Source organism: Malus domestica, chromosome 11, assembly GCF_042453785.1.
Source record: "Malus domestica chromosome 11, GDT2T_hap1".
Taxonomy (NCBI): domain Eukaryota; kingdom Viridiplantae; phylum Streptophyta; class Magnoliopsida; order Rosales; family Rosaceae; genus Malus; species Malus domestica.
The window spans coordinates 27,294,907-27,318,318 of record NC_091671.1 but is presented as its reverse complement, the minus strand read 5'-3'; the positions used below and the strand labels follow the sequence as shown (position 1 = coordinate 27,318,318).

At 38.0% G+C, this 23,412-nt stretch overlaps 2 protein-coding genes across 3 annotated transcripts; one reads left to right on the top strand and one right to left on the bottom strand.

Moving 5' to 3' along the window:
* Positions 1 to 1,055: 1,055 nt before the first annotated feature.
* LOC103422973 (large ribosomal subunit protein eL38z/eL38y-like) lies at positions 1,056 to 1,376 on the bottom strand. The gene has a single exon (XM_008361039.4). It carries the CDS (start codon positions 1,359 to 1,361, stop codon positions 1,071 to 1,073), a length of 291 nt encoding a protein of 96 aa, XP_008359261.4. The 5' UTR covers positions 1,362 to 1,376; the 3' UTR covers positions 1,056 to 1,070.
* Positions 1,377 to 17,030: 15,654 nt separating this feature from the next.
* On the top strand, positions 17,031 to 21,612 carry LOC103430089 (inactive beta-amylase 4, chloroplastic-like). 2 transcript variants are annotated; one of them, XM_008368221.4, is made up of 10 exons: positions 17,031 to 17,418; positions 17,705 to 17,833; positions 18,053 to 18,302; positions 18,693 to 18,913; positions 18,996 to 19,073; positions 19,154 to 19,313; positions 19,891 to 20,144; positions 20,278 to 20,347; positions 20,900 to 20,965; positions 21,159 to 21,612. In XM_008368221.4, the coding sequence occupies exons 1-10, from the start codon at positions 17,222 to 17,224 to the stop codon at positions 21,309 to 21,311; spliced, it is 1,578 nt and encodes a 525-aa protein (XP_008366443.1). In that variant the 5' UTR covers positions 17,031 to 17,221; the 3' UTR covers positions 21,312 to 21,612. The 2 variants fall into 2 exon arrangements, 1 of the variants encoding a protein (XP_008366443.1); XR_528707.4 differs by having other exon boundaries at positions 17,139 to 17,418; positions 19,891 to 20,164.
* Positions 21,613 to 23,412: the final 1,800 nt, after the last annotated feature.

Here is a 23,412-nt window from a genome sequence, read left to right as displayed (position 1 = left end):
TTAGCTTTTCTCCTACAATTCTTCCAATTTTTCTTTTTGCCCACTTCCAAAACCATATCTTCCTATGAGTTACATGAAACACAAGTTTCATAGGGTCGATTTAGTAATTTTACATTATTTATTGGAATCTAAATACAAGTTTGAGAGGGGTATACTTGAAGTTTGTTGTTTGGCTTTTATTTGAACAATAACGATAGTGTTGCTTTTGTGTTTCCTTTGGTTGAAATGATGGTATTGTCTTGTCATTTAATTTCAACTTTGCTTGGTTGAAACTTTAGAAATTCGTTTTACTCTATTTAGTTTATTTTTTGTATGGATGGTGACAAGACCAGCCTTTAGAATTTGGGGGCCCTATGTAACATCCCTGATGCATAAATTAACTTAACACACAAATTCTTGTTGACAATTATAGTATGGATAAGTATGGATCGTTCTAAACCGGGGATTAGGAGGGATTGCTAATCTGCTCTAAACTGACTCAAAAACACAAAAATAAACTTAAAAACACTTAATTAGACTCTAATGACTCAAAACAGTTTAAAACAACTAAATAGACTCAAACTAGACACTAGGAATGAATTTGGACGAAAATTGGTTTTACCTTGACTCAAAACACTTAAAAACACAAACTAAAACGGATTCTAACCTAATTAACACTTAAAACAAAGGGGGGGTTTGGTTTTGATGAATTTGAACTAAAACAAGACAGAAACTAAACTAGATAAAGTTTGGTATGAATTTGGTGATTTGAATGGATTATGGGCTAGCTAGAGGGTCTTTCTCCACACATGACACACTTGCATACAAATCAATCTCCAATTGCTTTTCAATAAATTATGAATCTCAACACCCCAGATTAACCATGATGCACTAATTAACCCTCAGATTTTCCTTTACTCATTGAATTGGATGAATGCATGCGACAACCAGTGGCGGATCCAGGAAATAATGTTAGGGGGTCAATAAGGATAGTGCGCAGCGCGTGAATTTTTTTAACAGAAACGACATGCATATCATCATTTCATCGAGTCTTGGTAGGATAGCGTGACCAGCTACTCCAAAATCCTTGTTCAAAGGTCCTGAACGTTCAAACCCGAAGGAAAAGATTGCTTCAACTTTTCGGCCTTCTCGGAATCAAACACACAAAGTGTGTAAAGGTACTTGGAGCACCGAACCTTGAACTTGACAGCATCCTTGGTCCTCTTGATTTTGACATTGCGGGCATCCTTCCTTCTTGCAGTTAGAAGGAAATCCTTGATCTCATGGATCTGCTTCGGCATTTTGCTTATTGCTCGGTCGAGACCGGAGGCTGCGAGTTTTCTCTCAAAGTTCGAGGAGGCTATCAACGCCAGAAGCCTCATTCTTCTTCAACCTACAAGCGAACTCTTTCTTCTTCTTTCAGACATTTCGTCGACCACGTGGTGTGCAGCTCTAAGAGGTCGCACCAGCAGCTCCAAGGTTATTTCCATGGCTTCCAAGGGGTCGTGTGACCCCATTGACCCCACTGTGGATCCGCCCCTGGCGACAACCCAAATCATTCTCCAAAGGTCCCCTACATGAATGCATAATAGAGATACAATCAGAGATCATTACGTTTCATGAAAATCATAAGTGTTGACGAGACATTTGTAACTATGAATGCATGATACGTTTGCCAAGAATTCAATTAACGCGATTGTGACTAGCAACCTTCACTACTTGTGAAAATAAGTTTGTAACGATTATGTGAAACTCCTTTATATTCTAGCATCAAATTCATGCATGAAAACTAAGTATGCATCCTTAATCAACATACAAGAATCAGTTTTGAATAAAACAGTTAAGAAAATTGCATCCACACTTTATGAAATCACAACTGGAATTAATCAATTCATATTGCAAATATGTTCATGGCTTCGAATTCATCTCCAACTAAGAAAAACTTAGTTACACATGTTCACAGCAATTGAAATACAAACTGAAATAAATATTGAAACTAAAATGAGGGAAGAAAGAACTCTTCAAGGATGCAGGTGGCATATGCACAAGTTCCTCATTCTCCAATGGAATGCACGGCAAGAGTATCTTCTTCTCCAAGGTTGCGGCATAGATTGGGTTGTGATGATGGATGAGTGGTGAATTGTGGTGGTGGATGGGTCTCTTCCCCTTGAGATGCACGACAATGGGTATTTATAGGGAGATGATGGATTAGGTGAGTTAGGTGAGTGCACATTCCATTCAATTTCTGGTAGGTTAGGTGAGTGCACCGTCCATTCATTTTCTGGTAGGTTAGGTGAGTGCACCATTCATTCACTTTCTGGTAGGTAGCTTGGGTGAGTGCACCATCCATTCAATTTATGGTAGGTTAGGTGAGTGCACCAACCATTCTTGCAACTTGCATTTGTTTCTCCAGATTTGTAGCATGTTCCTAGCCTCATTTAAGCACCAAAAACGTCCATCCAACTTGCTCCACATGCATGCACTCTAATTCAACCCAAAACTGCACCAAAATGCATTTTGCCAACTTTGTCATTTGAACCTACAAACACACGAAAATAGCTTAAATCACTATAATAAGTACAAACTAACTAAATAAATGCCAAGAAACAAGCTAACGAAGTCGCATAAATATGCTCCTATCAATCCCACATCGCCTAGGGGAGTGGATCATCTTAGCCTTATATGTATATTCCCATTTCTTCCTAACACGAGGCCTTTTGGGAGCTCATTAGCTTCGGGTTCCATCAGAACTCTGAAGTTACGCGAGTTTAATCAAGAGCAATCCCAGGATGGGTGACCCACTGGGAAGTTCTCGTGTGAGTTCCCATAAACAAACTGTAATGGCGTGGTCGGGGCCTAAAAAGGACAATATCGTGCTACCACGAAGTCGAGCCCGGGATATGGTAGGGGGCCGGGCCGGGCCGGGATGTGACAATTTGGTATCAGAGCCAATCCCTGGTCGGAAGTGTGCAGATGAAGACGTCGGACCCCTAAGGGGGTGGATTGTAACATCCTACATCATCTAGGATAGTGGATCATCTAAGCCTTATATTTATATTCTCATCTCTTCCTAGCACGAGGCTTTTTGGGAGCTCACTGGCTTCGAGTTCCATCGGAACTCTAAAGTTAAGCAAGTTCGTACAAGAGCAATCCCAGGATGGGTGACCCACTAGGAAGTTTTCGTGTGAGTTCCTAGAAAAAAACCGTGAGGGCATGGTCGGGGCCTAAGGTGGACAATATCGTGTTACGGCGGAGTTGAGCTAGGATGTGGTAGGGGCCCGGGCCGGGATATGACACCCTAGGCAAGCCTTCGAAGTAGGGCCCTAAAGTTCTTTGACCCCCGGTTCTTTATACATTGATATGCATAAAAAATAATTCGCTAAATACATAAAAATTTCTATTTTGACATCAAATATCATTTAAAAATTAATATCAAAAGGAGATAGATATACAAACATTACTCAAATATTACACGTCTCATGTTTTTAAACGCAAATCTATTAAATGTTTGCAGTCAAGAGTCTAAAATTGACAGTGAAGAATAATAAAACTTGATTGACGAGTATAATAAATTCAACGCCAATTGTTTCTTTTGTGTTTTTTTCTAAAATCAACATCACACTAACGAATTGAATATTAAAATAATCTTTTAAATAGTAAATTATTGAAAAGCAAAATCTAAATTCAAAGTTTTGATTACCTTAAAGTACAATTTTCAAGACTGTGACAACTCGGCCCTAATTTTACGATTATATTAATTTTAAAAGAGTGAATGGACGAAAATGCCTCCAAAGGCAAGGATTGACTTCCGTTGACCATCATTTAGAGAGACGTATGATTCATTCTTTTAGCCTATTTGCATAGTACACGACGATACGAACGCGTGAGCACAAACGAAATCAAATTTGAAGCTAGGATGGAGATTTTATGATTTTATGAACGTGAAGGGTGATTTGGTAATTTCATGTTTAGAGGTATTTTGCGGCTTGTTTTGTGAGCCACGTGGGGCCCACACCTCACTCATACCCTGTCTCGTATCCCCTCCTTCTAGAAACCTTGGTTTTTTTCTCTCTCTATTTATTCACTGAATCTCTTGTTGCCACCTCACCTCCCTTCACCACTCAACACACTCTCTCTCTTCATTCATCTCTCTTAGCTCTCTCTCTAAAACTCTGGACTCTCTTTCATTATCGGCAACCCGAGACCCCCACACACCTCATCGTTCCGATGAGCTTCATCACCCTTGTCTTATCACACCACCATCTTCCTCACTTTATACCCAGAATCGACAACAAGTTTACGAACCTCGACAGTGGCTACTGTACCTTTCTCCCCCGACGACCTTCGACGATCTATGGACTTTGTCGACCTCGGTAAAGACTTGCACTTCTCCATTTTCTCTTAGTTTTCAGTTTCTAGCTCAATCTCAAGCTCACTAGCAAATTTTGGGTAGCTTTTACATAGAAATTAACTTGGGGGAAATACTCCCCACTTTTCGGCAAGGAACTCGAGATTTTGCAAGATTTCTCCAGCCAACTCTGGCCATGGCTTCGTCCCTCATTGGTATATTTCGAACCCTTACTTCAAGAGCTTCATTTTGGTTTTTATTTCATTGCAAATGGTTGAGTTTTGAGTTCGAATGGAGCTCTAGTTCGCTGCCTAGATTCCGACGAAATCTGGAGACTTGCAACCGGGTTGACCTGGCCCGATTTCAGAAAAAAAAAAAAGCCCAAGCCCAAACTCGGATCCAAGCCTAGATCCGAACCAACCGACCCGGACCCACTTAGGGATTTTGAGAGAATAGTCAGGGGAATATTCCGTTAAATTTTCAATTCACTTTAATAGAATATTCCATTTGAGGATGGAATATTCCGTTAAAGTTAGTTGTTGATAGTTAGTTAACTTATGTTGACTTTTTCGAAATTTTCTCGAAAACCCTCATAGGCCAATTTCGATGCCCCAAGTCCATTTTTGGCATCCATTTAGTGAAATTCCATAGTTTTAACGTAATTGACTAACTTGGCGACTCAATTGACTTTTAAGGGTTGACCGTTGACTTTTCGTTGACTCTTTACAAAATTTGCCCAAGGCCCTCCTTAGCATATTTTGACATCCTGAGTCCAAATCTGTCGTCGATTTCTTCAAATTTAATCGTTTTGGTAGGGTTTTACTAATGGTTCCTAATATTATGGTTAGGTGCGATTACTATCGGAGACTTCGGCTTTCCTAGTTCGAACGGTTTCGATCTTGTAAATATTTATGAGTGGGTCTTTTCTTTTATACAGTATACATATATTTATTTAGTTTTCATATATACTTAATAATAAATTTTCTACGTGATGCCATGATTAAATAACATTTATAAGAAATGTCGTATTGTTGGGAAATTCTAAAATAATTCTATGGGATGCACATGTAAGTTTACTATAAGGGTATGCCTTAATTAGATTTATGGACATGAATAGTATTATGTTGATTAGAATTATCGTTTATCATTGCATGATTATATATACGATATCTGCTCATCATGTGCTACACTAGTGTTTGTACTCCCCCGGGCCAGGGCCAATCTTTCACATGTATGTTCACATCGCACCGTACGCTTACTTTGGATCCATTGTAGGTGACAGTCATGTCCTAGATTACTATAGGCAATTAGGACTCGTATGTGATGCGCATATTGCAAGTCTTCACATGATCGTAGTACTATAGCGTAGTATGTATATTTTGGAAACTATACTTGTTTTACGGCGAGGGGTTATAATGTTTTCAAAAAGGTTTTTATAAAACTTTATTTTTAGGCCCACTCACCTTTGCTTTTCACCCCTCCAGGTTTTAGTGCTGACCTTTCGTGTCAACGAGAATTCTTGGCAAATCTTGGTATAGGTATTTACCTTCGATGGTATGGTTCTCATCCTATCTTACTGTACTTTACTTATGCTCTGACATCATGTGTGAAATGGGTTTATTCTCGCTCACAAGTGCACTCTTATATTTAGGCACTTTCAGGTTTAAATTTATTCACATTCTCCACATCAATACACTTTATGGCTTCGTCACCCTTATAATGTCGGCCAGCATAGCTCGATTCGGAGTCTAGGTGGACATTCCAGGTCGGGGTGTGTCAGTTTGGTATCAAAGCATAAGTTTGGGCAGTATTGCATTCATCACAAACGTGATGTAAGCATTCTTGGTTCTTGAACCTAAGTGTCAAATCTTGCCACCTCGTTGAATACGAAAAATGTGTTAACTTTTCCTAAGTTTTGGGCATTTTAGACGACTTATCGATGTTCTACAAAAACATTTCGGCGACCACCTCTAAACTTATACAAAGAACCTTACTGCTAAGGAAAATCTCGATTCGAAAACAAGTTTGTGGCCCTGAAGCAGGGTTATTGTGTCGGTAATTGTGTACCACTGAAGACTTTACTCATCAATCCTGTTTGTATCATACTTAAGGCCTCCGTATTTAAACCTCGTATAAATACTCGGAGAACTCAAGTGTAATTATGTAATAAATGAAGGGGCAAATATGTAATAAGTGATGAGCCATTAGTCTATAAAAATGACTCCTTACCCTCACAATCCTCAAGCCTCACATCCCCAAACAGAGGCTCTCACATTCAGAGCAAAGCTCTCTCAAACTCTCCCTTTCTCTGGGGGACTCCCTCTCACACTTGTAATCCATACATACAGTTACAGAGAAATACAATCAACATCAGTGTGGACGTAGCCCAAACATTGGGGTGAACCACGATACATCTTGTGTTCTTTACTTTCTTGTAGATTCACGGTCGGATTTACGTTGTTCAAAGACCCTCCAATTTTGTGCATCAACATTTGGCGCTGTCTGTGGGAAACGACACGAAAAGCTATGTCGGTTCTCTTTCATTTTTTCATCTCACCACCGTGAAACCTCACCACAATATCCACCATGAATCTGCAAAAACCCAAGCACCAAACATCTACAAAGTCACTACAAAACCCATGTCTTCTATTCCAGTTCTCGGTCACGGCAGCAGCGATGGAAACCCGACATTTACGACCATATATTCTCCCACACAACTCTCTCCCATTCCCAGTAAAACCACCATCTCCTACAAGATCTACTGAAAAAAAAATGCAACACGCATGCTAGCGTATACCGTTCATTTAATGGCCGACCAGACTGAAGCGCCACCGCCGAGTCAGAATCCTGTAGATCACGATGATCAGACGGCGGACGACGATCCGTCCTCGACAGTCCTCGATCTCACCAGCTTCCAGCTCCACGACCTCAACTCGGTCGAGTTACCGTCGAGTCTAACAGAGTTAGACCTGACGACGAACCGCCTCACAGGTTTAGACCCTCAGATTGCGACCTTCTCCAACCTAAAAAAGATCTTTCTCCATCAGAACCTCATCGAAGACGCCGCCATCGAACCGATCTCCGGCTAAGACACTCTCTCCGGTTTCCAGGAATTGGTGCTAAGGGATAATAAGCTTGGGAAAATACCTGATGTCAGCATATTCAGATAATAGAGAGCAGCTCAAAATCCCTATCAACTTGAACCATGAAAAATGCATCACAGCCATCAAGCAAAGCCTTAATAGTCATCTTTCCACCTTTGTGCTCGTTTTCAGCATCTGGGTCAAGAGTAGGGAAGAGGGAAAACTCGAACCCATCGGTATCTTTCCAGTCGTCGGCATGACCATCTAGAATGATAAGGCCCAGTTCGAACTCAGCCTAGACCCGGATCTCAGATTCCGCCTCTCTGCTCCTTCCCGCTTTTCCACAATCTCGGCCTCATCGGAGTTGGCTGGGTTTTCTCTTAAGAGTTTTCAGGGGGCTGGTTCGTGGTTGGTAGCAAGCGTTTCGATGACAGAAGAGGATCCATACATTTAAGGTTTGAGATTTTTGTGCATCTAGATCTCTTGGCGCCTTAGAATCTGAGAGTCCATTCTATATGCCCTCGTTTGAAGAGCTGACGCCCTTCCCTGATGTAAATTAATGCACAGCAGCCCAAGCTCTTTGTTGATTAAGGGAGTCAACTTGGCACGATGACAGCGCAGAAGATGCCCACCAACTTTCATCATGCATGTTCCCACTTTTCTGAAAAAATTACAGGAAAATGAGCAATTAATGCACAATAGCCCAAGTTCTTTGTTGATTAAGGGAGTCAACTTGGCACGATGACAGCGCAGAAGATGCCCACCAACTTTCATCATGTGGACGGTATGAAAAAGCTATGGATGTATTTGCTGTAAAGTAGGCATGCAAATCTTCAAAGATAAGACATTGAGCATCATTCCCACCATGCCCATGTCTCTCATCTGCCACACTCAATCATCCATTCGCACTTATGGAAAACAACCACAAAGATAAGACTCTTATCTTTACAGCCCATACCCATTGTCATTGATGAATATTTTATTAAGTTATCTTCTGCAAACTGGAGCAATTATTGTACAGTTATACTGATGTGTAAAGAAGGCAGCATGCCAAAAAAAAGGGCAAAATGTCGACAAGCCCAAAGTAGTGGGCTGGAATGTTATGTGGAGGGTAAAAGCCCATATGCCTAAAAAAGCCAGGTCCTATGGCTTCAAACTCCAACCTCCATCCCACCACTTAAGGTTCACCCGCTATTATCACCAACCAATAATCAAAAGTACGTCCAGTACTCCAAAATTATTCGGCAGTTTACCGCTATTATCACCAACCAAGTGATCAAAAATACGCCCAGTACTCCAAAATTATTCGGCAGCCTGTCGCTATTATCACCAACCAGGTGATTAAAAGTACGTCCAGTACTCCAAAATTATACTTGAGCATCACTTATGTCAATCATACATAAACATTCATGAGCATCATTCATGTTAATCATACATAAACATTCATGATCATCATTCATGTCAACATTCATGAGCATCACTCATGTCAACATTCATGAGCATCACTCATGTCAACATCCATGAGTATCACTCATGTCAATCAACATAAACATTCATGAGCATCACTCATGTCAATCAGCTTCGAAAGCTTCATTTACAGAGCTCCAGCTTCGAGAGCTCCAGCTTCAAAAGCTTTATTTACAGATCTCCAGCTTCAAAGCTTCACTTTAAAAGCTTCACTTACAAAGCTTCATTGCATGGTATACAAAGACCACCTCGCCACTTCGGCCCATACATGGATTGAATTTGAAGTCTCCAGCCAACAGCCTCCATTGACAGAAGACTTGGGGGACTACACTATGTACCATATATTGGGCTTCCACAACTGGGCCTCATGAAAAATACTTGGGGGACTCTAGCCTATTATTTATGTACTAAGGAGCGAACCCTTATTCTATAAAAGGGACTCCCTCAATTTCATTAGAGAGCACCCATTATTCATGTATTAAGGAGCAAACCCTTATTTTATAAAAGGGACTCCCTCACTATCATTAGAGAGCACCCATTATTCATGTATTGAGGAGCGAACCCTTATTTTATAAAAGGGACTCCCTCACCTTCATTAGAGCATCACTCTTAACCCATCATTTATGTATTGATGAGTGAGCCCTTATTCTATAAAAGGGACTCCCTTACCTTTAACACCACAAGCTGAGCCAACCAAGGCAACATAAGCCACAAGCAGAGCAGCCTCGCAACATGTGCTACTTCTAGTTGAGCATTATTTCAGATTGGGCACCGCCTCATATTGAGTATCAGTTCTAGACGACATCTAGTTATTTCGGCCCACACATAGACTGAATTTCAAGTCTCCAGCCAAAAGACTCTCTTGACTGAAGACTTGGGGGACTACTGTTTGTACCATACTTAGGGCCTTCGTATGTAGACCTCGTATAAATACTCAGGGGACTCAAGTGTAATTATGTACTAAATGAAGGGGCAAATATGTAATAAGTGATGAGCTCTTAGTCTATAAAAGGGACTCCTCATCCTCTCACATTCAGAGCAAAGCGCTCTCAAACTCTCTCTTTCTTTGGGGGACTCCCCCTCACACTTGTAATCCATACATACAGTTACAGAGAAATACAATCAACATTAGTGTGGACGTAGCCCAAACATTAGGATGAACCACGATACATGTTGTGTTCTTTACTTTTTGCAGATTCACGGTCAGATTTACGTTGTTCTAAGACCTTCCGGTTTTGTGCAACAACAAATCCCACTACTATTATCTCGTCATCTTTACCAACCCTTTTGATTTAAGAAACCAAGAATAGTTTTAGTTTCTTGGCAATATCCATTAGCATACCATCTATCAAAATTCCTATGAAGTTTACTTTCGTTGAGATTCCAGAAATGTCTGAAGTGACAATCTGTGCTAAAGTGGCATCACTCAACGGAAGAACATCTAAGGGATAGTCACTTTTGGTTACCGATAGCACTAATCTTCTCAAACGCGCTAGTTATAATTCTAGATCTTCAGAAAGAAGATTGAATCTCATTAAACCTGTTCTGAAGTAGGTTATTAGCAAATTCCTTTTTCCGGCCTTAGAATATTCCAACCAATACTAGTTTCTCGAATTTTTTTCGGTGATGTACTCGTCATTTCGATGAGCATAGGCATAGGTGTACGAGTTGTTATACCTATGGTCAGTAGAAATCCCCGAAGCAGTAAGTATTTTCTCTAGAATTAATGAAACCACCTCACAGGACCAGTTCCTTACCAATCATTTGAAACCATCTACCCGAGCGGGCTCTAACCTGTAATCAGCCTACGGTGGCGCTACTAATTGACGATACTGTCTGATATCCAAGAACTGTCAACTAGTATTCAGGCGGTATGATTTTTGATACCGGACATAGGTACTAGTATCTGGGAGTGATACCTTTATGCCATAACACCGATTCATAATTTCAGGGTAACAAACAATATCAAAATATCATATGTGCGTTAATTAGCATTGCGATTGATAGATTTATTAACAATGACCATCTAAGCCGAAGAAATTAAATCATGGAAACTTAGGAGAAAGTTTTGTATTACGACAGTAAACTCATAGTTGTTTTAACCTTATCACCTCTGGGTAAACAAAACATCTTCAATTAGCCACCTTTCCGATCACTTCCACAGACAAACATTACAATTGACGCATGAGTTAATTTCCCACTGTAAGAGTGAAATGAGCATTGAGAAAATTGTGAAGACCTTTTAGGACATGGCTTATAGAAAGGAAGTAGTACGGTACGTTTCGATGACGAATATCTCTGGCATCGTTTCTCAAAATTTTACTAAAATGACAATTCTTATGTGGCACGATGTGGATTGCCGTCTAAACTTTCACTTAACTTTCGATTTCCCCCTAAACTTTTTAATTGGAAAATTAAGGACTTAAATTAATTTTTTTGGCCAATTTGCCCTTAGCTGTTAATTTTTTATTTATTCCATCCAAATTTTTGTTAAATGGATGCATGTGCACAACTTATGAGGATAGTTTAGTCGGTTCATTCTTTAAAATAATTGAAAACCTTAGATTTCTAAAAAGTAAATCTATGCAAATCTGTGTGATTCTATAGCTTTTGTGTCTGAATGTCTAGGGAAGTGATGTTTTTGTCCTCAGAGGAGAGTCATATGGTGTGCACATGATAAGAGTTCACATTAATTTAGATGAAATCTATAAAAAAAATAAAAATAAATAAATAAAAAACTATCAGTAGGGAAATCAGCAAAAAAAATTAGTTTAAGTCCTTAATTTTTCAATTAAAAAGTTTAGGGGGGAAATTGAAAGTTAATTGAATGTTCAGGAGGCAAATCGGCGGTTTACTCTTTATTACAAATATGAAAAGTAAATAATGTAAGAATAATAGTTTGAATTTGACATACTGAGTAGAGAACAAAACGTAAATTTTAGGTTTAAAATTGTACATCTCCTGAGAGAATCTTTAAAGGTGATGTCAAATTTGAATTCTCCATTTTGCTGTCAAATTTGAAGGCAACGTTAAACATATATATTTTTGTTTTATTTTAATGTTGGGCCCACATATAATTTTTTATGGGATAATTTGATTGCGGTCCCTAATCCTTAAAATTATTTGATTAAAACCTTAATAGTATTCAAAGTTTGATCAAGGTCCCTTGACTTTGTACACCTCATTATATTACTATTAATATTTATATTTTTATAGTTTTGACATTAATTGTTTGATATTTTATGAGATTTATAATCCTATAAATTTAAAATCCCTCATTATAATACTATTAGAAACGGTTACAATAAAAAAATTCAAACATTTTAATTGAATAAATGGATAAAAACTATGTAAAAATAAGAAATAATAAATGGCAAAAGAATGTATCCATAGTGTTAAAAAAATTGGTACATTTCACATATAACAAAGTGGTACATTAATAAAGAAGAATGGATACATTATAAATAAATTAGGGTACAAATAAAAAATTAAAAATTATGAGTACAAATGAATTTTTAAAAATATAGATGCTAAAAGAAATTAATAAATGGGTACAAAATAAAACTAAAAAGAAAATACTACAAATTTAAAAAAAAATGTTGCAAATTAAAAGTGGGTACAAACTAAAAATATAAATTTATGATACAAAGTTTAGGCATAAAACATAAATATACCATATGTAATTTTTCTATCATTGATTAAATATACAATGTCACGTAATGGTATACACATGGGTACAAACACAAATAAAACTTTAAAAAATATGGGCACAAAAAGAAACTAATATATGGGTACAAATTAAAAATGAAAAGAAAATTGGTACAAATTAAAAAATATTTGCAAATTAAAAATTGGTAACTAAAAAATAAAAATATATGATAAAAAATTTAACCATAAATATAAATATAAATATACTAATTGTAACATTTTTAACAATAAAGGGATATATTTAAAAATAAAAATATTTTATTATTCAAATAATTAATGATGTTGTTAATACCCAAGGACCTTGATCAAAAATTGAAAATAAATAGGATTTTAATAAATGGAGTAACAAAAAGAATGATGTAAACCTAATTTTCCCTTTTTAAAAATTCATTTGTACTCATAATTTTTAATTTTTTATTTGTACCCTAATTTATTTATAATGTACCCATTCTTCTTTATTAATGTACCACTTTGTTATATGTGAAATGTACCAATTTTTTTAACACTATGGATACATTCTTTTGCCATTTATTATTTCTTATTTTTACATAGTTTTTATCCATTTATTCAATTAAAATGTTTGAATTTTTTTATTGTAACCGTTTCTAATAGTATTATAAAGAGGGATTTTAAATTTATAGGATTATAAATCTCATAAAATATCAAACAATTAATGTCAAAACTATAAAAATATAAATATTAATAGTAATATAATGAGGTGTACAAAGTCAAGGGACCTTGATCAAACTTTGAATACTATTAAGGTTTTAATCAAATAATGTTAAGGATTAGGGACCGCAATCAAATTATCCCATTTTTTATTTTATTTTATTTTTTCTTCCCTTTTTGATTATTTTATTGTTAAATTCTAACCCACTTGATTTTATAAATAACCAAAAAGAATTTTAATTTGACATCTCGGTTGAAAAAAATAGCCTTTATAAAAGGTTATTTTGCACATAAGTCATAAAAATAAAATTTAACATTTTAATTTGACACCTCATTTCAAATGATCTAAACTATTCGGGTTAATAGAGCGTGTCACCCTACTTTGAGGGGTAACAAACAAAAAAAATTAAATGTCATATATTACATTTACAACACCTATTGTTTACAAACTCACTCTACGAAATTTTCTACCCATCCACAATTCGGCTTTTTTTGTTGCTCCAATCATCAATTAATAAAACTGTATTCAAATTCAAATTGTTATAATTACATACAAACAAACAAATACAATGTGTTGTATAGAACCTAAGAAAATCATGTTTTTCCCTCCATTTTTTTTTACTAGAAACAATAAGATTCGTTGAAGAAAATGCAACGAAATAGAGAGTTAGGAACTTAGCCAGCTTAAGAGACTACAATCCTCGACAGGTAAATCTAAAATAAAGTCAGGAGGATCCATAAACCAAAGACTAGGGTTGCCAATACCAAGAGCAAAGCGAGCAAGATAATAAAAAACACCGTTTGCTTGGCGGCAAGTATGGGTACACGAAAGTTTAGTGGTTGTATAGTAAGCAAAGCTTTCGTATCCTCGTCCAACTGCCTAATAGGAGACATGTTTACCAAATGATTATTTTGAAGAAAGCTAAGGTTTCATCGTAAAAACAATTCGCAATATGTATTATTTTCTCGATAAAGAACCTACTCGAAATACCTTTAATACCTTGACATAATGTATTGAGTTAGATTAGAATATTTTATTTAAGGAAAACTAACGAAAAGTTTAAAAAAAACTTATCTTTTAACGAAAAGTCATTTTTAAATGTATAGTGAATAGTGCCAGTTAAAAGTAAAATGTGATTTTTTGTTAAAAATAAACAATACCAAAAATGTTTTGTTAAAACCTCTTTTATTTTATTCTTATACAAAACAAAGGACAGCGAGAAAAGAGATTCGAGCAACAAACCATGTGCACAAAAAGATAAAGATAATCGAAGTCCCATTAGTCATGAGTGGAAAAAAGTTACCTCTCCAACGAAACTAGACCAACATTAACTATTTATTCAACAAAGTTACATCCCAGCGGAGGACCGCATTTCTTAACAGTTATTCCACGACAAACCAACCGGACAAGCCTGTGATGCCGTGCCAAGTAACGGCTACTTTACCGATTATAGCCAGTGGCACCCCATCCCACCCTTCCCAACGGTCACATTTTCTGAGTTGTCCCCCGAACAAACTTCCGACGCTTCTACTCCCAACGTCTTAAATTCTAATTATTTTCGGAAATAACTCTTCCCTATAAATTCATCTCCTTCCTCATCAATCTCTCAGCAGTCAGAACTGAATCATCATTCACAGCAACTTTCAGTTTGAAGTTTCATCAGAGATTTCCAAAGATGCATAACAAATTTGTTCTACTCTCTCTTCTTCTCCTCTGCATCGTCCCGCATTTCAATGTGGTACATGCAGGCAATGCGCCTGCTCCTTCCCCCAAACCCTCTACACCCTCCACAAACCCGCCACCGCAACCCTCTCCGGCTTCTTCTCCGACCACTTCTCCTGCAACTCCTCCGGCATCCTCTCCGACTCAGTCGCCTCCTTCGCCTTCTCCCAAAACCTCTCCGCCAACTTCTCCGGCTTCGACCCCACCCACCGTCTCTCCAGCGTCGACCCCACCCACCACCTCTCCGCCGTCGACCCCACCCACCACCTCTCCGCCGTCGACCCCACCCACCATCTCTCCGCCGTCTCCTCCCGCACCGGTTTCTCCAGCGAAGAGCCCGTCCAAGAGTGTGTCTTCTCCGGTTCAATCTCCGGCGTCCCCTCCGCCCACCGTTGCCTCTCCGGCCAAAACTCCGGTGAGCGCTCCGAAGGAAAGTCCAGTGGGGGCTGCGCCAGTTGCAGAGGGTCCTGAGATTGCAGCGACCCCCTCGTTACCAGTAGGCATTCCTTCGAGTTCAGCAACACCGGCAGAGTCCCCGGGAATGTTCCCATCAAGCGGTAGCCCACCGATCCCGGCGCCGGCGAGTCTGTCACCGGATAGTGCTGCGCAGGGTCCATCAAGCGATGATTCGTCGGCTTCGGGTTTGAATGCGGCTCGGGTGGTTTTGAGCGGGTTGTCTATCTGGGTTGCTTTGGCACTCTAAATCAACACACTTGGTTTCCTGCTCCTCAAGATTAGTTATATTTATTAGAATTAAGAATTATTATTATTATTATTTTGTTTTTGGCCCTCTACTGGTGATTTATATACTCTGTATGTATCATTCTATTGAATGATTTATAATTTAATCATATTTTGTGTGTTTATTTTGCACACTGATGTTAAATTTGTTTTTCTTCAAGATTTTGTTTGCTTTGCAATGCACACCGCTGTTATTCTTCGAGACGATTTGCCTATCAAACAGAACGTTGAAGACCGGGTGTTTGATATACAAGGAAGCTGTGTTTCTCAAGTAAGTTGCACCAAGAAATCAGTTGGAAATGTAGAAGAGTTGTTTCAACTTAAGTCGTTTGTGTGGGAGGTGCATGCAGCCCCGGGGATGTAAGTCTCCAGAATTTCGTCAGTAGGAGATACTTGTGCCCTACCTTTTCTATCCATTCCTTTGCTTTCACATGTACCTCTCCATAATATGATAATTGGATTTGGTAATTTCGATTTCGTTTTCAATAAACTTTGCATACGCCTACTCCACCTTTTTTGTCCTTGGCAGCCAACATCAAGGCCCCAGAAATGGTCTGGTTTTGTACAGGGGCTTAACTCCAACAACACATCGAGAATAATGCATGTTAGATTAGGCAGCCGATGAGGAAGGAAGTTGTACTCTAGCGTGCTAAAACACCAAGGCGTTAGGCTTATCATCGAGAATATTATGCATATCTTTGCGTCCAACGAGAGAGAGAGAGAGAGACTTGTCAGGATTTTTGTTGCTATCAACAGGTAAGGATACAAGAAAGGTTATCAAATTCCAAGTCTTAGAGTTGTTTTGCTCTTTTAAGAAACCAAACAGGTTGATATTAGCTTAAGTTGTAAGAAGGCAACGCTTTCTTTATTATGTTTTGTTTCTTCTCTTTCGCTGATTGTTATTTTGATGAGGACTAGAAATAACGTCATAATAGAAATAACGAGTTTAATATCTAAAAATCCAGATGTCTAGTTTCTAAATTAAAATGAAACACCTGCTTATTCTAAAGAGACGAGAACAAGTCTTCATTTCCGTGTTTAAAACGTGGGAAAATGCGACCAATTTATTCCATCCCATGTATGGTGAAGTTGATCCCAAACATGAGAATGCAATTTCAAACACATTTTCAAACTTCTAAATCTCAAACCAAACCGAAGAGTGTAATATCTCAAATTAAATAATAAAAAAATACAAAGATAACTTTTATTAAATTTTGACCACTCACTCTCAATGCTCGTCACACAATTGAAAAATAAAAAATAAAAAAAATATATATGAAAGGCTAAATACAGTATCTTACATTTGGGCCACAAAGAAAAAGGACCAGATCCTCTACGGATCCTTCCCACGCGCACCCTAAGATCAAGTAATCTCAGCCGTTCGTGCAGATAGGCCCACAACACGAAACCGATCACACCATACTACCAGTCGATCTTACATTTCAGCTGCAAATAAATTAGAAACATTAGAATTTGCTATCTCTCTGAGATTCTCTGTGATCGATGGCAATGGCGGACAATGGGCGAGTGGTGTGCAAATGCACGGCAGCCAGGAGGAGCTTCTTCTGCTTCAGAGAAGTCAGCTTCGATGACAAGCCCAACCGCCGAAACCACCTCCGGAACGTTTCAGCCGTTCCCGTCTTTAAAAACGGCATCTTCACTCGCTGCAGCCCATCTGTCGCCGGAAACAGCATTCTCAGGTTTTTCTCACACAATTATGGGGTTTTTCCGTTTTCTTTTCAGTTGCACGGTCTGTTTGGTTCCCGAGAAAACGCAGGAAAATCAATAAGAAAATTAAAACCTTTGAGCTTGTGTAGTGTAGGGTTTACTGAATACTTGGGCAGGTTCGGTTTGGTTTCTGATAAATTCAAAACGACGAAATTTAGAACCGAAAGCTTAATTTATCGATTCGAGCTGGTTTGTTGCTTTTGAATGTTCAAATTGGATTGTATAAATGTGTATAATTAGATGATTTATTGCTTGTAGTATGGATGCACGTGAGAATCCGAGGTCCTCGATATTGCCATCATCCCGAGATAAGAGAATTCCCATATATGTGATGATGCCTGTTGATGCTTTCTGCATTGATGGTTCGGGGCGTCCAAGGATTAGGAAGTAAGTTTTATTATGACTTTCTGTTGATGAGGTTATGGTGCATTCTCATTCTTGAATTAATTTTTATACTCTTTTAAAGGACGGAACATGATTAGCTAGAAGGTTGCAGCCCAATTCAAGTTATGTAGGGATTATATGTGTGTTTCAATTTGTTTCTAAATTTGTTCTATTGGTGAGACAGAAACTCTTTATATGTTGCTCGATTTATTGTTGTTTCAGAATCAAGGCCTTAACTGTAGCTCTTAAAGCACTCAAGTTGGCAGGCGTCCACGGAATTGCAGTTGAGGTTTGGTGGGGAATCGTAGAGCGTTTCTCTCCTCTTGCATATGATTGGTCTCTATACGAAGAGCTTTTCAAACTGATTTCTGAGTCAGGTTTGAAGTTGCATGTTGCCTTGTCTTTTCATTCAAATGTTAACTCTTCTTCTAGCAGAAAAGGAGGTGTAAGTCTTCCGCTATGGATCGTAGAGGTTTGTTTTCTATGCTATTTTGAAATCCCATTTGACTGTTTGGCCTAGTAGTTTTCTTAGATTGTTCAAGTTATTAGTCTGGTAAAATGCACATGGCTGTATTGGAACGTTTAAATTACCCGGTCATACTTTCTGTTGTGACAAAATAAGAAACACAACCGATTTGGATGACTAGAGACAATATCAACGTGTCTTCAGTTTCCTGCTCTGCAACGTGCTATGGTACTGTGTTCCCCATTAGCATACTTGATTTTAGCTTTGATGCGCATGAAAGGCTTATCAATGCAAAGGGATGCGAAATAAAAACTATAGTTTGGTCTAATTACATGCATATCAGTTTGAATCCTGAATTTAGATAAAGAAGTTGAACCCCTTCTTTTTTCCTCCCAGATCGGTGATCAGAATAAGCATATATATTATCGCGATCAAAATGGGTATTCCAATGATGATTATCTTACACTCGGAGTTGATCATGTTCCTCTCTTTTGTGGCCGGACTGCCCTCCAATGTTATGAAGATTTCATGTCAAATTTTGCTAAGAAATTTGAATCTTTTATCGGAACTGTGATAGAAGAAATTAGTGTTGGCCTTGGTCCTTCTGGTGAACTTAGGTATGTTACAGTTACACTAGAACCTTGAGTATGAAGCCAGTCCAATGATTTCTTATGCAACATTGTTACATTGCTCACACAGATATCCTGCACATCCTTTTGGTGATGGTAGATGGAAGTTTCCTGGAATCGGTGAATTCCAATGCTATGACAAGTACATGTATGTTGAAAAACCTTTCATTCCTGTGACGAAAATTTGAGCAACTGAATTTTTACTATTTACAATCTTGTTCCTTTTAGGATGGATGACCTAAAGATGGCTGCACGCAAGGAAGGAAAGCCTCAGTGGGGAGAGAGGGGACCACAAAATGCTGGCTGCTACAACAGTCTCCCATCTGAAGTTCCTTTCTTTGAAGAGGGAGAGGAAAGCTTTCTTTCTGATTATGGGTGTTTTTTCCTTGTATGAAACTGATGGAAGTAGCTCGCTTTATTTTTTTCCAAAGAAAATGCACGACATAAATATTTTTATCATTCTGTTCATGCACATTTCATCCTAGAACTAGCGAACTACCAAACTACCACATAGAATAAAATGCAAACGCTTAATTGGATGGTGTTTCTTTAGCCATGCAAGACTTCACTGTAAACAATGGTCCTGCAATATATCTTTTCAATCATTTCTGGAACTTTTCTTGTAACTATTTTCTTAAATACTCATACACAACATGATTAAAAAGTAGATATGTTTTAAAGATTTAATATGAAGCCATGACAAGGGAATAGGTTTTTAAAAAACTGCACGAAGTTAAATGCAGTTTCATTACGAATGAAAAAAGTATAGCGTCTTTTAGAGGAAAAAAAATATCATCATAGGATGTATTGGTAAATAAATGAAGGACAGTTATAGATGTAGAAGTGGGAAATTATATTATGGTTCTTTATCATGCTACAATATTATAATTATGCATAACATGATTAAACTTATTGGAAAATAATGTGGATCTTAGGAGATCTAACAATGGCTTGACTCGTTGTAGGAATGGTACAGTGGTAGGTTGCTCCGTCATGCAGATGATATTCTTGCAAAGGCAGCCAACATTCTGAAGAAATATCAAGAAAACAAGCAAACTAATATTCTATTGGCGGCTAAAATTGGTGGAATATATTGGTGGTACCAGACAGTATCACACCCTGCTGAACTTACAGCTGGATACTACAACACTGCTCTTAGAGATGGTTATGATCCTGTTGCTTCAATTTTGTCTCGTCATGGAGCTGCTTTGCATGTTTCGTAAGATTCTAAGTTTTAAGGTTCTGACTGGAATTTTGTTCTGTCCAACCTGATAATTAGGTTTTCTTAGACATTCACTTGATTTCAAATATATCTAATCTACCATGCTCACATACTAAATATCTTATTGCAGCTGCTTAGAAATGACAGATGGTGATAATCCGGCATCCTATCTTTGCAGCCCAGAAGGATTACTCCAGCAGGTACGGGGCCTGTTGATTAATAATACTTCCTTAGCTTGTTGCCTTGTTGGTACTTTTTCTTTACTTTAGAGATTTTATTTTGTATAATTCAAGCTTTAAAGTTAGGTAGGACTAGCCCATACATCTGTGCTTGGCACGACAGGTTTTCTAGGGTCTGCAGGTTCAACATGGACTTGGAACGGGCCATATGAGCATTTTTAGTATTACAGATATTGGGCATTATTGATCAGTTTTTGATGTTTCTTTTAGTATTTTATAGTTCATTATGAGGTAAATCTTTAGTTTTAATTTGGTTGTTTTGTGCGGATAATAAAAATGAAACATATGACTAGTTCACCAATAATCATCTTATGTTTTGTTTAAATTTGGAATACAATTGATATTGTATCACCATACTGTATATCAGTATCTTACTGTAGATTGGTCTGTCCATTTACGGAAGTAGGTGGTGGTAGCGGTGGCTTGCTGCTATCTTAATTCTATATCAGTCAATTGGTTTCTTCTGTTAAATGTTTATCGAATATTAGTCTAACATGATTCTGTTTACACCAGATATGGACTGTTTCAAAGAAAAGGATACATTTGATCGGGAGAAATACCCATGAACGATTTGACAGGGTAAATTCATCCTTTGCTCAAGAACAAAAGCAAATTTCAGCTACCATTTATTTCTATTGGAAATATATTGGATATTGCAAATGTCTTATAACTAGATAGAAAAATGTCTTCTGATAGCGTTTAATGGTTAACCAATTTTTCTTTTTGTGCCCATTCTGTCATGCGCATTCACGCGTCTGCTTCTCTCTTGCAGGTTGGTTTATGGCAAATACATGCTAACTGTTACCATTCCCAGGCTGAACCTGTAAGATCATTTACGTATTTCAGAATGAATGATAAGATCTTTAGGGCCGAAAATTGGAATAACTTTGTTCCTTTCGTTAGAAAGATGAGCACAAATTGGTGAAGCACTTGAAAAACCCAACTTAACCAGTAAATTTTACTGAAAATATCAATGCCCTAGAATTTTTTGTCAAGGGCCTAGAATTGGTAAAGTAACAGTCTCAATGCCCTAGAATTTTTTGTCAAGGGCACGTGTAGAAGTTTGTAACTTCCTGATATATTGACTGAAATAACTTTGTATTCCCATGGCCGGTGTTCTTGACCTGTAAGTGTAAATTTTTTAAACGGATTTGGTTGGCAGTAGAAACTGAATGCTTTGCTACCAAAAGATGGGAAGAATAATTGGAATTGCAATTTTGGTACAACTGGTCTTATTTCCTTGACAATTCCAGGTACACCTTTTCGATTTTAGGAACGTTGTCACATTCGTCACTTAGAAATTAATGCAGTCTTTGCAGATCAAAAACAACAATAAGAAAGTGAATCCGAAGGTAAAGAGATGAACAAAGACCTAAGGACTAGTTCGGGGTTGTTGTGCTCTGTGAAAAAAAAAAAAAAAAAAAACCTTGTTTTTACAAGCAGGGGTAGAGTTGCTTTTGTTTTCTGCTGTTTTGAACTCATGATTTAGACAAAAAAAAAAAAACGCTTTTTTCATTTACCAAACTCAATTTTAGCCCCCTTTTTTTTAATAAAAAAACCGATTTTAAAATAATTTCAGCAATGCCAAACCAGCTTTAAGAATTCACTCATCCACAGTCCTTGATATTTTTTGAGTGTGACCACAACATCTTGCATGTTAATCCTCCCTTATGGAAGAACAAACTAAAGCTAATCTCATAACGGATGAAAAGCAATCCCTCATGCTCGTGAAATCGCGATCTTCCTCCATCCCAAGGATATCGGCATCCACAACTTCGTCTATTGCAGTTTGCAGTATTTGGAAACAATGAATCTGCAATCCGTTGCTTTAAATTCATTACCCCAACAAACATCTCATCTGTTGGCTTCTTTTGTGTGAATGTCTGTAGACATTGAAATTTCGGTGGCATAAATGTTAGCCATTGCATTAAGATTACATTTATAAACATTGAAATTTTGGTGAAATAAATGTTGACCATTGTATTAAAATTACAACCTTCATTCACTTCACCTACATCATACACTAAGTTCACCTACAACATCCACCAAGTTTCACCTACAAACATCCACCAAGTTTCACCTACAACATCCACCAAAATTCACCTACAACATCCACCAAAACAAATGGATGGTGGTGATTCGTTCCCAAAGCCTATAAATAGGCTCCTCCATCAAAGAATGAAGGGAAACCAATTCACAAATACATTTCTCTACTCCCAAAATGGAAGAGAATACTCCCCACACATCCAAAATCCTTGAAGCTTTGAAACTCTAAAGCTTTCAAGCATCCAACCTCCCAAATTCAAACAAATCCCGAAGGATCAAGAAAGCCCTCTTCGTTCTTTGTCAAATCCTCCTTCAAGATCAAGCCCCAACGGCCCTTGAAGAACTTCCACCAATTCAAGATCAAGCATCGACGGCCCTTGAAGAAAGTGTTCAACAAATCCACACAACTGTTCATCCTAAGATCAAGCCCCGACGGCCCTTGGATCAACAATCACCAATTCAAGATCAAGCCCCAAAGGCCCTTGAAGAACTTCCACCAATTCAAGATCAAGCCCCGACGGCCCTTGAAGAAAGCACCATCGTTCATCATCCGTTCATCCAGGATCAAGCCTCGACGGCCCTTGGATCAACAAACATCAACAAATCCACACATCCAACCGTTCTTCAAGATCAAGCCCAAAAGCCCTTGAAGATCCGTTCATCACCGTTATTCAAGATCAAACCTTAAACGGCCCTTGAAGAAACACTCATCCTCAAGATCAAGCCCCAACGGCTCCTTGAAGATCCGCTCAAATCCACCTTCAAAGATCAAGCCCACGGCCCCTTGAAGAAACTTCCAATAGTTCATCCAAGATCAAGCCTTGACGGCCCTTGGATCAACGAAACATCCATAAATCAACACCTTACGGAGATCGAATCAGAGGATCAAATTTGAGAAAGATTGTAACCCAAAATCATCAAACACAAATACTATTTTGTGCACGTTGTTCTTGTCTCTTTCGTTTCAGGAATTTTCCGTG